This window comes from Coregonus lavaretus (genome assembly GCF_964263955.1).
Source record: "Coregonus lavaretus genome assembly, chromosome: 25".
Lineage (NCBI taxonomy): Eukaryota > Metazoa > Chordata > Actinopteri > Salmoniformes > Salmonidae > Coregonus > Coregonus lavaretus.
The window spans coordinates 15825018-15841817 of NC_140012.1; the positions used below are offsets into that span (position 1 = coordinate 15825018).

Below are 16800 nucleotides of genomic sequence, written 5' to 3' on the forward strand. Positions count from 1 at the left end.
GCCTTAGGCCTACTATTTTTTGTTTGATTTATATGCTAGTGCAACAAACAAGACCTGGTGCAATCAGGAGTTTCATGAGTTGTTGTGGAGCCAACTACCAACATCTTTTTGTATTCAGTTGGAGATGGTGACAGCGGAACATGGGTTGAATTTAGGCTTATTTCCGTTTCAATGAGTTCACCATGGTTCATCATAAATCGTGCTGATGTAGATGCTGTGTAGAACATTAACCTGCACAGTGAGAAACTAATCCTCATCCTTGGTCTTTCACTCTAGGGGTATGTCCAAAATGGCACCTTATTCCCTGTATAGTGCACTACTTTTGACCAGAGCCCTATGGGCCCTATAAAAGTAGTGCACTATATAGGGACTTGAAGTGCAGCCTGGCTTTCAAGGATCATTGGCAGGCCATGAAGTAGTCTGTTTTAACACTGAGAGGTGCTCCAGAGGTGAGATGTGAGCTTGTGGGGTCCATGTTCTATGTTCTAACTGTGAGATTTGCTGCATCTAATAGGTGAGCTTGTGGGTGACCTGGTTGATCCTGACTGCGGGTACCATGGAGAAGAAGAGAGAGGTGTTCTCCTACCTGGTCCACGTAGCCAAGTGCTGTTGGAACATGGGCAACTACAACGCTGTCATGGAGTTCCTGGCTGGACTACGGTATTTATGACTGACTACACTATAGTACAAATACGTTTATTACATATCTCACTTAGTCTTCCTACAGCATCTGTCAATTTTCATATTCAGAACGCACCTATTGAAAGTCGTTCTGGATAAGTGTCTTCTACAATGTACATAACAATTTTTTTTTAAACATAATGTAGATAAGATGTGGTTAGATCGATATGGAATTATTCTCTGCTCCAGGTCTCGTAAAGTACTGAAGATGTGGCAGTTCATGGACCAGTCAGACATTGAGACCATGCGCAGCCTGAAAGATGCCATGGCGCAGTCTTCGTCCGAGTACAAGAAGGTGGTGAACCGTGCACTTAACATCCCAGGGTGCAAGGTGGTGCCTTTCTGTGGCATCTTCTTTAAAGAACTGAGTGACGCGCTGGACGGGGCTGCCAGCATTATCAGCCTGTGCCACTCACCGCACGACTCACCAGAGGACTCACTAGAGGTAAAGAAGTGGGCCAGGCCCAGGCTTGCAGCGTAGTCTGTGAATAAAGCTAGGTGGACAGACAACATCTGCTATCACCCTAAAGCTCTTAACACTACTTTGATTGCTCTTCCAAAACAAGCAGTTTTGACTATCAAAACAAGCAGTTTGGCTATGTACACTTTACATTTAATTGCTGTTATACCTGTGTAGTAACACTGTTATTACTACAGTAACAGGTTCACTTTACCCTGTGTTTCTCTTTCTGTGTAGTTTGTGACGGACTACGGCGGGCAGGAGCACTTCCTGCAGAGGGCGGGGCCAGACGGACTGCACAGCCAGGAGAAGGAGGCCACGGTCAGCAACATCCTGCAGATCATCCGCTCCTGCAACCGCAGTCTGGAGACGGAGAAAGGGGGCCACCACGAAGGCTTCTCTACCTCCCACAAAAACTCTTTCATGGACAGGAACACGAACCAGTAAGTGACAGGATCAGGAAGGCTCTGATCCCCAAATCCTAACCTTAACCTGGAGGGGGAAAACACAAAACGGACCCAAGATCAGGGCAAATCCTAAATTGTCAGGAAAGATCTAGAGTCAATCCATTCCTCTCTCCATTATACTGTGATGGCCTTCATCTAGGCTTTCCCTCTACTTGACTACACCACTCTACTGTATATTTACATGTTTGATTTAAAGGTTATTTACACATGGATTTTCTATGAATGTTTCACATTCTAAAGCAGAATTCCATGGATGATAAGTTTAGATTTCTACTTTGTGTTTAAGTGCCCTTTAACCTGAGAAAGTCGAGAATAACGTCTTCCACTTTAAATCGTTTAATGTAGCTCTTATTTGAATGTGACTCATTTTAGATGTTATTCTGTGGAAGGAATGGTGACCCTGTCTGTTAGTTGAGGTCTCCCTTTAATGTCAACTCCTTTTTCTACTCGTCCTTTGACAGAGCGACACAAGGTCATAAGAAAAATTGACAGCTTTTATACTGTTCTGTTAGAGCCATAAGAGCCACTATAGCTCTGCAGACATTGTCCATGGACCACCTCAGTTCAGACTGCCATTGTTGCAGCTTGACCTATTTTGTAAATGTGTGAGCACAACTGAATGTTCTGTCCAGCAGAAGTGTAGTTATTATGAAATATAATTGTTGGGCTTTCTAGCCTTATGAAACATGCTGAACGCATAGTAACTGCAAGACAAAGAATGATATTTTAAGACTGGATATCTGACATAAGACAACATGCAACAGTACAGCATAGATTATAATTAAGTAATAATGCACGAGGGGGTGTGGTATATGGCCAATATACCACGGCTAAGGGCTGTTCTTAAGCACGAAGCAACGCGGAGTGCCTGGATACAGCCCTTAGCCGTGGTATATTGGCCATATACCACAAACCCCTAAGGTGCCTTATTTCTATTATAAACTTGTTACAAATGTAACTAGAACAGTAAAAATAAATGTTTTGTCATACCCGTGGGATACTGTCTCATATATCAGCATTCAGGGCTCAAACCACCCAGTTTATAAAACTGTATAATCAAGTACAAGTGTTACTTGACAAGAAGCAGAATACTGCTCTAATTTTCAAGAAGTTGAAGAATCATATTTAATGTCAGTTTATCTGGGGACTGAGTGTTTACGATGTAAATTCTTTGTTGAGATGGCACTTTCACAACTTTCCAGTTTCCTTTTGGCTTTACAAAGCTAATTACCAGATAATGTTTTTTTTAAATAGCATAAATTATTGATACAAATCTAAAGAGTTCCCGGTACGTGTACTACACTGGAAGAGGAGAGCAGGTTTCCAGTGCCTTCCATACTGAACAAAAATATAAATGCAACAATTTCAAAGATTTTACTGAGTTACAGTTCATATAAGGAAATCAGTCAATTGAAATAAATACATTAGGCCCTAATCTATGGATTTCACATGACTGGGAATACAGATATGCATCTGTTGGTCACAGATACCTTTTAAAAAAAGTAGGGGGGTGGATCAGAAAACCAGTCAGTATCTGGTGTGACCACTTATTTCCTCATGCAGCGCGACACCTCTCCTTCGCATAGAGTTGATCAGGCTGTTGATTGTGGCCTGTGGAATGTTGTCCCACTACTCTTCAATGGCTGTGCGAAATTCCTGGATATTGGCAGGAACTGGAACATGCTGTCGTACACGTCGATCCAGAGCATCCCAAACATGCTCAATGGGTGACATGTCTGGTGAATATGCAGTCCATGGAAGAACAGGGACATTTTCAGCTTCCAGGAATTGTGTACAGATCTTTGCGACATGGGGCCGTGCATTATCATGCTGAAACATGAGATGATGGGGCAGGATGATTGGTACAACAATGGGCCTCAGGATCTCGTCACGGTATCTCTGTGCATTCAAATTGCCATCGATAAAATGCAATTGTGTTCGTTTTCCATAACTTAACGTCCATGCTGCCTGCCCATACCATAACCCCACCGCCACCATGGGGCACTCTGTTGACAACATTGACATCAGCAAACCACTCGCCCACACAACACCATACACGTGGTCTGCGGTTGTGAGGCCGCTTGGACATACTGCCAAATTCTCTAAAACGACATTGGAGGCGGTTTATGGTAGAGAAATTAACATTCAATTCTCTTGCAACAGCTCTGGTGGACATTCCTGCAGTCAGCATGCCAATTGCATGCTCCCTCAAAACTTGAGACATCTGTGGCATTGTGTTGTGTGACAAACCTGCACATTTTAAAGGGGAATTGTATTGTTCCCAGCACAAAGTGCACCTGTGTAATAATTATGCTGTTTAATCAGCTTCTTGATATGCCACACCTGTCAGGTGGATAGATTATCTTCGCAAAGGAGAAATGCTCACTAACAGGAATGTAAACAAATTTGTGCACAAAATTTGAGAGAAATAAGCTTTTTGTACATATGGAAAATGTCTGGGATCTTTTATTTCAGCTCATGAAACATTGGACCAAGACTTTACACGTTGCATTTACAGTGCATTCGGAAAGTATTCAGACCGCTTGACTTTTTCCACATTCTGTTACGTTACAGCCTTATTCTAAAATGGATAAAATAAAATAAAATCCTCATCAATCTACACACAATACCCCATAATGACAAAGCAAAAACAGGCTTTTAGAATTTTTTGCAAATGTATAAAGAATAAAAAAACTGAAATACCTTATTTACATAAGTATTCAGACCCTTTGCTATGAGACTTGAAATTGAGCTCGGGTGCATCCTGTTTCCATTGATCATCCTTGAGATGTCTCTACAACTTGATTGGAGTCCACCTGTGGTAAATTCAATTGCTTGGACATGATTTGAAAAGGCACACACCTGTCTATATAAGGTCCCACAGTTGACAGTACATGTCAGAGCAAAAACCAAGCTATGAGGTCGAAGGAATTGTCCATAGAGCTCCGAGACAGGATTGTGTCGAGGCACAGATCTGGGGAAGGGTACCAAAAAATGTCTGCAGCATTGAAGGTCCCCAAGAACACAGTGGCCTCCATCATTCTTAAATGGAAGACGTTTGGAACCACCAAGACTCTTCCTAGAGCTGGCCGCCCGGCCAAACTGAGCAATCTGGGGAGAAGGGCCTTAGTCAGGGAGGTGACCAAGAACCCGATGGTCACTCTGACAGAGCTCCAGAGTGGTAGAGTGGCCAGACGGAAGCCACTACTCAATAAAATGCCCTCTTGGAGTTTGCCAAAAGGCACCTAGACTCTCAGACCATGAGAAACAAGATTCTCTGGATTTAACTATTTGGCCTGAATGCCAAGCGTCACGTGTCGAGGAAACCTGGCACCATCCCTACGGTGAAGGATGGTGGGGGAAGCATCATGCTGTGGGGATGTTTTTCAGCGGCAGGGACTGGGAGACTAGTCAGGATCGAGGGAAAGATTAATGAAGCAAAGTACAGAGAGATCCTTGATGAAAACCTGCTCCAGAGCGCTCAAGACCTCAGACTGGGGTGAAGGTTCACCTTCCAACAGGACAACAACCCTAAGCACACATCCAAGACAACGGAGGAGTGGCTTCGGGACAAGTCTGTGAATGTCCTTGAGTTGCCCAGCCAAAGCCCGGACTTGAACCCGATCGAACATCTCTAAGGAGACCTGAGAATAGCTGTGCAGCGACACTCCCCATCCAACCTGACAGAGCTTGAGAGGATCTGCAGAGAAGAATGGGAGAAACTCCCCAAATACAGGTGTGCCAAGCTTGTAGCGTCATACCCAAGAAGACTCAAGGCTGTAATCGCTGCCAAAGGTGCTTCAACAATGTACTGAGTAAAGGGTCTGAATACTTATGTAAATGTAATATTTCATAAATTAGCAACATTTTCTAAAAACCTGTTTTTGCTTTGTCATTATGGGGTATTGTGTGTAGATTGATGAGGGGGGAAAAAACGATTTAATCCATTTTAGAGTAAGTCTGTAACGTAACAAAATGTGGAAAAAGTCAAGGTGTCTGAATACTTTCCGAATGCACTGTATATTTTGGTTCAGTGTGGTTTCCTGACCCTGATGGGAGATCTGTTTGTCCTCGGACTGGGTGGAAAAGGTCTCCGATGTATGACTCCATTTAGTGTCCAGTGGGGCCTCTGGATCCAGTCAATGGTTTTCTGTGGAAGTCCTCTCAACCAGGCTGATTGGAGGAAAGATGAGGGCGAATGTGACACGTCTCATCCTTCTTTCACTTTTACTATTTGTAGCTAGACACTTCCTGTCTTTTTCTCTCTTCTTCCTCCCTCATTCCTCCCTCCACCTTAGCTCTTCCAGGAGCAGGTCTGATTCGAACCATGTCTTATAAGTTAGTAGACTGCTGTTTTTAGAGGTTTCCCACTAACTGACTTTGCTTTAATTGTATGTGTAGAATTTGCTATTACAATTGCATGGTGCTTTTTATGCTTGTGCAACTGTGCTAAATATTTAAAATACAGTTTAACTGTTTGAGACTGGGTTGCATTCAATGGATTTGCTATCCTCAAAGTGAGGTTCTTTAGGTAGATAACATGGCTGGGATGTGTTACACTCATTGAATAGAAGGTGGTGATGAGACAATCATTTCCTCTTTATATGTCCTAGAGAAGAGGCAGATGATTGAAGTGTTGTTGACAACTATTAACTGTTCTACAAATATCTACTGTTTGATCTGCTCCTCTATTTCACCTCCTCTCCCGACTCCTTCTCCCATCAGGTTTGTGGTGGGGGACCTGTCAGACTTTGAGGGCGACCCGTCTGAGCAGGCTAAGGAGGTGGCGTTCCAGGGCACCGAGGAGACCCACCGGGCCTTTAGCCACGGCACGGAGCTCATCCCCTGGTACATGCTCTCCCTCCAGCCTGACGTCCACCAGTTCCTCCTACAGGGATCCACCGTCATCCACTACGACCAGGAGAGCCACCTCACTGCTCGCTGCTTCCTCCGCCTGCAGCCTGACAACTGCTTTCTGACCTGGGCTAATCCCCAGAGCGGCAGCCCCCCCGCAGATCCCCCAGGCCTGGGTCAACACGTAGTGAGCGGCCTGGCGGAGGGCCTGCTGGACCTCTCTGTGGTCAAGGCTGTGTTCATGGGCCACCAGGGGGTGGACGTGTACGCTGTGTGTCTGCAGAACAAGCTGTGTAACACCATGAGGGCCGAGGAGAATGGGGTCAGTCTGCTCTACGGGCTCCATACTACAGACAACAGGCTGCTGCACTTTGTGGCCCCCAAGCACACAGCCTGCATACTGTATGAGGGCCTGGTGGAGCTGGTCAACACCATGAGGAAGCTGAAGAAGTTCCCTGATAAGAGACTGCATTGGCTCAGGAGGCAGTACGTCAGCCTCTATCAGGTAAAACACTACTTCATTTAGATTGTGTAGTGGATAATATGGGATGGCAGGTATATTGAATCAGTCTAGAATACACAAGGATGTAGAATTCACTTGTTATGTCTAATGTCCTGTGAATCAATAGTCAAAAGGGAAACAGTGAGCCTCTGTAACATGAGCACAGATGCAAGGAAGATTATTTTGACTCACTTAATGCCAATAAGCCTTGAGTGAGCGATCTCCTCAGACTGCTGTGTGGTGTGTGTTTTTGTCGTCTCCCATCTACAATAGGAAGAGGGCAGGTACGAGGGTCCCACCCTAGTTCAGGCCATCGAGCTGTTTGGGGGGCGGCGCTGGAACATGGGCACAGAGGGCACAGAGAAGCCCAGCGTGCAGAAGAACATCTCCACCACCAAGAAGAAAAAGAATGCTCCTGTCAGGGTTAGGAGAAATATAAAAACAATAGTCTTAGTTTGAGAAATGTAGTCTTCATTTTGTCTGGGTTTGTGAAGATTTGTGTCACTGACAAGTGTGTTTCATAAATCACACAGAAATACAGCGGGGATGCTACCGATGACGAGACGAGCCAACGTAAAACCAAGAGCTGCAAGGACAACCTGTGCAGAAACGGGCAGGAGCTATATGACAGCGTGGACCAGGAAGAGTTAGGTAACCTGTCTATTAGTATTTTATTAGGATCTCCATTAGCTGTTGCCAAGACAGCAGCTACTCTTCCTGGGGTCCAAACAGAAATAAAACATTACATCATACAAAAACATTGTGCATCATTTACATTGCTACATTATTACATCTACATTGCTCCATTATTACTTTACAATTTTACAAAACTACATTACTAAGAGTGTGTGTGTGTGTCTCTTCACAGTCCGTGTTGTGCCGTGAGGTGTTTTATCTGTTTTAAATTTTATCGCTAGCTTGAGTGGGAGAGAGGTCAATGTAGTCATTGCTTTATATAGTACTGTGTGTTTCTTAGCCTCTGTTCTGGACTTGGGGCTGTGAAGAAACCCCTGGTGGCATGTCATGTGGGGTATGAGTTTCTGAGCAGTGTTAACTGATTGAACAGACAGGTTGGTACTTTCAATACGTCGATATCGCTCACAAAGACCAGGGCCCTATACTACTAATGTAGTTTGAGGAGTTAGCGAGGTAACTTTGGTCAACTCTGAGTTCAACTTGGGATAACTGGTACCATGAAAGTGGCTCACCTTTTAGCCAGGTACATTTCTATGGCAACGAATCCTTCAGATCTAACCTGCCTCGTGGCAGGCTAACTCGGGGCTAACTATTGCCTGGAAGCCCGACATTGAATTGCATAGAATTCTACGTCGGGCAGAAATTAGCGTTTGAATCAGGAAAGTTTCCTCTCACGACCTCTACTAGCCAAAATGTTGAATAAAATGATTTTTTAACATACTTTACCGGTTGTCCGTGCGGTTGGTCCTTTTGGTGGTACGAATGTAAGACAATATATCCACAGGAAAGTATCATTACATCAACTTTTCAAAGCGCTGGTAGTGCATTCAGAGTTCTATCACCTGAACCAAATGTTTTTCTATATCTAAAATTCTAAATCAAATAGCTAAATGATCCTTGGTAATTCCATATATCAGCTTAGCAGAACCCCCACCCGTGCTGCTCTGATTTGGGCACCAACTGTAATTTGCCCATGTTGTTCATTGCAGCACTTGACCATATAACTGGGCAGTAGTCCTAGGGGTGATAAAACTAGGGCCTGTAGGATTTGTTTGGTCGATTGTGATGTAAAGAAAGCAGAGCAGTGCTTTATCAAGGATGGACCTTACAATCTAGGGTTACATCAAGCAGTTTAGTCTCCTCAACTTGCTCAATCGCCACATTATTCATCACTAGATTTAGATTAGGTTTATTACACCACATCTCACAATTCTTCAGAGACATGCAACTGTCCTCACATACACTCCCCTATGTATTTATTTGGACAGTGACGCTAAAACGTTTAATTTGGCTTTATACTCCAGCATTTTATGAGGCGACGGTAAAGAATGTCACCTTTCATTTGAGGGTATTTTCATACATATCTGTTTTACCTAGGGCTGTGACAGTCATGGACTTTTGGATGATGGTAATTGGCCAGCCAGATGGCCACGGTCTCCGTAATAACGGTTTGAATAGTAAAAAAATATACATATATAATCGTGAATAATGATGAGTGAGAAAGTTACAGATGCAAAAAAAACATGCTAACCTCTCACCATTGGCATTGTTTTGTATGATTTTTGTGCCTCTAACTTTTTTCACTCATCATTAGTCAAGATTAATTTATGATTATCTGTAATCATGGTAGCATCCACATGAATGTAGAAGTGTTCAGAAACATATTCTATTCTTATTTACAATCGAATTGACTCCAAAATGACACTACCTTATTTACCATTCGTATATATTGGGCACAACATAATCCGAAAACACAACCAAAACAAACTGCAAATGCATCCAACATGGTTGTAGAGTCACAAGCTTGATGTGTCATTGTGTACTAGGAATATGGGACCAAATACTAAACTTTTGACTAAATGTAATACACTATAAGTGAATTTGTTCAAATACTTATGTCACCTTCAAATGGGGTGACTAGATATATAAAGTGCTTTAATTTACAAATGGTAAAACACAGTGCCTTCAGAAAGTATTCACACCCCTTGACTTTTCCCAAATTTTGTTGTTACAGCCTGAATTTAAAATGGATTACATTTAGATTTTTGCTCAATGGCCCACACCCAATACCCCATAATGTCAAAATGGAATTATGTTTTTCAAAATGTTTACAAATTAATACAAAATGAAAATCTGAAATGTCTTGAGTCAATAAGTATTCAACTCCTTTGTTATGGCAAGCCTAAATAAGTTCAGGAGTAAAAATGTGCTTAACAAGTCACATAATAAGTTGCATGGACTCACTCTGTGTGCAATAATAGTGTTTAACATGATTTTTGAATGACTACCTCATCTCTGTACCCCGCACATCCAATTATCTGTAAGGTCCCTTCAGTCAAACAGTGAATTTCAAAAACAGATTCAACCACAAAGACAAGGGAGGTTTTCCAATGCCTCGCAAAGAAGGGCACCTATTGGTAGATGGGTACAAATAAAAAAGCAGGCATTGAATATCCCTTTGAGCATGGTGAAGTTATTAATTACACTTTGGGTTTATCAATACACCCAGTCACTACAAAGATACAGGCATCCTTCCTAACTCATTTGCCGGAGCGGAAGGAAACCGCTCAGGGATTTCACTATGAGGCCAATGGTGACTTTAAAACAGTTAGAGTTTAATGACTGTGATAGGAGAAAGCTGTGGATGGATCAACAATATAGTTTATCCACAATACTAACCTAATTGACAGAGTGAAAAGGAAGCCTGTACAGAATAAAAATATTCCAAAACATGCATCCTGTTTGCAACAAGGCACTAAAGTAATACTGCCAAGCAAAGCAATTCACTTAATGTCCTGAATACAAAGTGTTATTTTTGGGGCAAATCCAATACAACACATTACTGAGTGCTACTCTCCATATTTTCAAGCATAGTGGTGGTTGCATCATGTTATGGGTATGCTTGTAATCGTTAAGGACTGGGGAGTTTTTCAGGATTAAAACGATAGGGAATGGAGCTAAGCACAGGCAAAATCCTAGAGGAAAATCTTGTTCAGTCTGCTTTCCACCAGACACTGGGAGATGTGTCACTGGGAGATGTGTCAACAGGACAATAACCTAAAACACAAGGCCAAATCTACACTGGAGTTTCTTACCAAGAAGACAGTAAGTGTTCCTGAATGGCCGAGTTACAGTTTTGACTTAAATCTACTTGAAAATCTATGGCAAGACCTGAAAATGGTTTAGCAATGATCAACAACCAATTTGACAGAGCTTGAAGAATTTTGAAAAGAATAATGGGCAAATGTTGCACAATCCAAGTGTGGAACACTCTTAGACTTACCTGGAAAGACTCACTGCTGTAATCGCTGCCAAAAGTGTTTCTACAAAGTATTGACTTAGGGGTGTGCGTTTTTATGTAAATTAGTTCTTTTTGTTTCAATACATTTGCAAAAATTTCTAAAAACATGTTTTCACTTCGTCATTATGGTGTATTGTGTGAGAAAAACATATATTTAATCAATTTTGAATTCAGGCTGTACCACAACAAAATGTGGAATAAGTCAAGGGGTATGAATACCTTCTGAAGGCACTGTATGTATGAAAATACCCTCAAATAAAAGGTGACATTCTGTACTGTTGCCTCACATAAATCATTTGATCTCAAATCCAAAATGTTGGAGTATAGAGCCAAATTAAACATTTTAGCTTCACTGTCCAAATAAATACGTAGGAGAGTGTACCATCCCTGCTGATGTTTTATAGGGAGGGACACTTGCAGAAATGGGAATATTTGAGATTTTAAATAGTGTCAGATTTTGTTTCCTTTGGAATGCTCTTGTTCACTGTGTTTGACCATTTATACGTTGCGTGGAACCCTGTACTTTATTGATTCCATAGAGGACGGCTTCCCTGGACCTTTCCCCCCACCAAGCTGTAAGAGCCCTGGTTCACTGGCCTCTGGTTTCCTGGCCTCCTCCCCCGTCCTCTCAGGCAGCACCAAGGCCCAGCCAGGGTAAGACACAAAACCTGACCCCAGACCTGTTCCTAAGGGGAAACACTACCTTTCTATCACTTTATCGTTGATAATTCATCCGTAAACCTAGTGTCAAATACTTACATGGAAACCTACTCTTACAGTAAACCTTGTACCAAACACCTTATTTAATCATCTTTATCTACAATATAAAATACACACAAGAAAATCATTTTTAAATCTAGTGTTTTTAACTATAACAGTCACCAATCCCACTCCTCTTGTCCCTGTGCAGTGTGTGGAGCAGCAAGAGCTGGCATGGCCTAGGGAAGAGCTACTTCAAGGGCTTCCAGAACCTCATGAGCTCTGACAGCACCATGAGCTTCATCGAGTTCGTCGAGCTCTTCAAGTCTTTCAGGTGCTCCATCCAACTTCCAACCTCCTCTCTTTATAGGATACAGTACCTATAGTCTAAATAGGAACAGTAACTATACGAGTCTAAGGTAGTGATTAAATTCAATACGCCTCTGTTATTCACTCCTACTGGGAATGCAGAAAGAATTCTCAATGCACAAGAGCACAATTATGTGCTGTGTATATCTTCCCCACCCTATACAACACATAGGCCTGCTACTTTCATAATACGTACAGGATATAGAAATTGTATTCCATTCAAACATTCAGAAGAAGCTTTGACAAATCCAACCAAACTTTCCCAAGGTTATTTTGTCAAAGACACACTGGGTTTTTCTGAGATATCTTTCAACTGAAAACAAAGACTAAGGCTACTACAAGCCGAAACATGTAATAATTACAAACCCATACCATTGTCCACTTCCATTGTCCTCCAAGAGTGGCTAAATATTTCCCTCTTGTCAGTTGAATGTAAAAGCCCCTGGTCTTGTTTTGATGTGCAGCATTCGGAGCCGTAAAGACCTGAAGGAGCTGTTTGACACCTACGCCGTTCCTTGTAGTAGCTCCGGCCCAGAGTCTGCCCCCCTCTACACCAACCTGAGGATCGACGACAAGGACACGGGACTGCAGCCTGACCTAGGTATGTCTCTCAAATTGTTTTACTGTAACCCTATGTGTTTGTCTGTGACTGTGTGTATGGTTTGTATTTGGTACTGTTCAGTCATTGTTTAAAAGTAAAAATATATATATAATAATTGCAAAAATATAAGCTCAGAACGTATATACAGTACCAGTCAAAAGTTTGGACACACCTACTCATTCAAGGGTTTTTCTTTATTTTTTACTATTTTCTACATTGTAGACTAATAGTGAAGACATCAAAATTATGAAATAACACATATGGAATCATGTAGTAACCAAAAAAGTGTTTAACAAATCAAATAGCCACCCTTTGCCTTGATGACAGCTTTGTACACTCTTGGCATTCTCTCAACCAGCTTCACCTGGAATGCTTTTCCAACAGTCTTGAAGAAGTTCCCACATATGTTGGCTGCTTTTCCTTCACTCTGCGGTCCGACTCCTCCCAAACCATCTCAATTGGGTTGAGGTCGGGGGATTGTGGAGGCCAGATCATCTGATGCAGCACTCCATCACTCTCCTTCTTGGTAAAATAGCCCTTACACAGGGTCATTGTCCTGTTGAAAAACAAATGATAGTCCCACTAAGCCCAAAACCAGATGGGATGGCGTATCGCTGCAGAATGCTGTGGTAGCCATGCTGGTTAAGTGTGCCTTGAATTCTAAATAAATCACTGACAGGGTCACCAGCAAAGCACCCCCACACCATAACACCACCTTCTTCATGCTTTATAGTGGGAACTACACATGCGGAGATCATCCGTTCATCCACACCACATCTCACAAAGACAAGGCGGTTGGAACCAAAAATCACCAATTTCGACTCAAGACCAAAGGACACATTTCCACCGGTCTAATGTCCATTGCTTGTGTTTCTTGGCCCAAGCAGGTCTCTTCTTCTTATTGTTGTCCTTTAGTAGTGGTTTCTTTGCAGCAATTCGACCATGAAGGCCTGGTTCACACAGTCCCCTCTGAACAGTTGATGTTGAGATGTGTCTGTGACTTGAACTCTGTGAAGCATTTATTTGGGCTGCAATTTCTGAGGCTGGTAGAGTGGCTTGCAAAAGTATTCACCCCCTTGGCATTTTTCCTATTTTGTTGCCTTACAACCCGGAATTAAAATGGAATTTTGGGGGGTTTGTATCATTTGATTTACACAACATGCCTACCACTTTGAAGATGCAAAATATGTTTTATTGTGAAACAAACAACAAATAAGACAAAAATACAGAACTTGAGCATGCATAACTATTCACCCCCCCCCCCCCCCCCCCCCCCCAAAGTCAATACTTTGTAGAGCCACCTTTTGCAGCAATTACAGCTGCAAGTCTCTTGGGGTATGTCTCTATAAGCTTGGCACATCTAGCCACTGGGATTTTTGCCCATTCTTCAAGGCAAAACTGCTCCAGCTCCTTCAAGTTGGATGGGTTCCGCTGGTGTACAGCAATCTTTAAGTCATACCACAGATTCTCAATTGGATTGAGGTCTGGGCTTTGACTAGGCCATTCCAAGACATTTAAATGTTTCCCAATATAGTGTTGCTTTAGCAGTATGCTTAGGGTCATTGTTCTGCTGAAAGGTGAACCTCCGTCCCAGTCTCAAATCTCTGGAAGACTGAAACAGGTTTTCTTCAATCATTTCCCTGTATTTAGCACCATCCATCATTCCTTCAATTCGGACCAGTTTCCCAGTCCCTGCCGATGAAAAACATGGTGTTCTCGGGGTGATGAGAGGTGTTGGGTTTGCGCCAGACATAGCGTTTTCCTTTGATGGCCAAAAAGCTCAATTTTAGTCTCATCTGACCAGAGTACCTTCTTCCATATGTTTGAGGAGTCTCCCACATGCCTTTTGGTGAACACCAAACGTGTTTTCTTATTTTTGTCTTTAAGCAATGGTTTTTTCTGGCCACTCTTCCATAAAGCCCAGCTCTGTGGAGTGTACGGCTTAAAGTGGTCCTATGGACAGATACTCAAATCTCAGCTGTGGAGCTTTGCAGCTCCTTCAGGGTTATCTTTGATCTATTTGTTGACTCTCTGATTAATGCCCTCCTTGCCTGGTCCGTGAGTTTAGGTGGGCGGCCCTCTCTTGGCAGGTTTGTTGTGGTGCCATATTCTTTCAATTTTTTAAATATAGATTTAATGGTGCTCTGTGGGATGTTCAAAGTTTCAGATATTTTTTGATCTGTACTTCTCCACAACTTTGTCCCTGACCTGTTTGGAGAGCTCCTTGGTCTTCATGGTGCCGCTTGCTTAGTGGTGTTGCAGACTCTGAGGCCTTTCAGAACAGGTGTATATATACTGACATCATGTGACAGATCATGTGACACTTAAATAAAGTCCACCTGTGTGCAATTTAACTAATTAGGTGACTTCTGAAGGTAATTGGTTGCACCAGATCTTATTTAGGGGCTTCATAGCAAATGGGGTGAATACATATGCACGCACCACTTTTCCGTAATTTATTTTTTTGAATTTTTTGAAACCGATTTGGACTATTTTGTGTATGTCCATTACATGATATCCAAATAAAAATCAATTAAAATTAAAGGTTGTAATGCAACAAAATAGGAAAAACGCCAAGGGGGATGAATACTTTTGCAAGGCACTGTATCTCTAATGAACTTATCCTCTGCAGCAGAGGTAACTCTGGGTCTTCCATTCCTGTGGTGGTCCTCATGAGAGCCAGTTTTATCATAGCGCTTGATGATTTTTGCGACTGCGCTTCCTTGAAATGTTCCATATTGACTGACCTTCATGTCTTAAAGTAATGATGGACTGTCGTTTCTCTTTGCTTATTTGAGCTGTTCTTGCCATAATATGGACTTGGTCTTTTACCAAATAGTGCTATCTTCTGTATACCCCTCCCTACCTTGTCACAAAACAGCTGATTGGCTCAAATAAATTCCACAAATTAACTTTTAAGAAGGCACACCTGTTAATTGAAATGCATTCCAGATGACTACCTCATGAAGCTGGTTGTGAGAATGCCAAGAGTGTGCAAAGCTGTCAAAGCTGTCATCAAGGCAACGGGTGGCTATTTGAAGAATCTAACACATTTTTGGTTACTACATGATTCTATAGGTGTTATTTCATAGTTTTGATGTCTTCACTATTATTCTACAGTGTAAAAATAAAGAAAAACCCTTGAATGTGTAGGCGTGTTCAAACTTTTGATTGGTAGTGTATATATTGTTATATACATGAGAGAACTGGATTGGGCTTCTTGTTGAAGGTAGTCTTTCAGTGCTCAATCTCTGTCTAATCATGTTGAATGGGGCCCGATGGAGCTCCTTGATTGGTTCATAAGGACTCTAACAGTGGAATTACAGTCATTCATATCAACACCCTGCTATCTGTATAGTGTAGGGCTGTCCCTGACCAAAAAAATGGTGGTCGACGAGAGTCGTCTGTTCAATCGATTGGTCGAAATTTTCAAAAGTGTATTTTTCCATTTATAGACACATCGTATATGTTTTAATTAAATCAACTATATGCGGTGAGCTTGTCTGATGCTTTAAGCACACTGTTTGATGAAATAATTAAGGGACACAAATGCCTAGAGGGAATCCGACAGCAATAGATTTGATTGTGCCGGGTTCAGACTTGCTGCGCTGTGTTAAAGAAAAATGACAGCGAGTGACTGTGTGACTAGCATCCGTTCTCTCTCTCCTCCCTGCTGAGGGGAGAGAGAGAGACACCACATAACATCAACAGTGTTTATTGCGCTGTCTGTGTTGCTGAAGCTGCAACATAATTACAGCCATTTCTGACTGAAAAGTTCTGTTACCGAAATCCCTCATTTGTTTTGGAAAAACATTCCCTATTCCCTCAACCCTTGCTCTCTTTACGTGACACATAATATAATAATAATAATATGCCATTTAGCAGACGCTTTTATCCAAAGCAACTTAGTCATGTGTGCAGACATTTTTACGTATGGGTGGTCCCGGGGATCGAACCCACTACCATGGCGTTACAAGTGCCATGCTCTACCAATTGAGCTACAGAGGACCACACATTTATTTAGTGTTTACATTGTTCCAAACGGTATCGCATGCAGGTCCTGACCTACAGCATATCATAATCACATCAATAAATTGTTTATAACAAACTCCGAACACCATAACACATGTGACAGCAAAATGGATGCAGAGGACGTGGAAAATAAACTTG

General features: G+C 42.2%; 1 protein-coding gene across 1 annotated transcript in view; it reads left to right on the top strand.

The window, feature by feature from the left end:
- Positions 1-16800, top strand: part of LOC311100638 (1-phosphatidylinositol 4,5-bisphosphate phosphodiesterase epsilon-1-like) — a gene marked incomplete at its 3' end in the record, with an annotated part of 107045 nt that overhangs the window by 52612 nt on the left and 37633 nt on the right. Inside the window, exons 4-12 of the mRNA XM_084141567.1 lie at positions 515-660; positions 871-1126; positions 1379-1584; positions 6334-6967; positions 7238-7387; positions 7498-7615; positions 11501-11615; positions 11872-11994; positions 12494-12630. Coding sequence (XP_083997693.1) covers positions 515-660; positions 871-1126; positions 1379-1584; positions 6334-6967; positions 7238-7387; positions 7498-7615; positions 11501-11615; positions 11872-11994; positions 12494-12630 — 1885 coding nt within the window. The remainder of the gene's footprint in view (positions 1-514; positions 661-870; positions 1127-1378; positions 1585-6333; positions 6968-7237; positions 7388-7497; positions 7616-11500; positions 11616-11871; positions 11995-12493; positions 12631-16800) is intronic.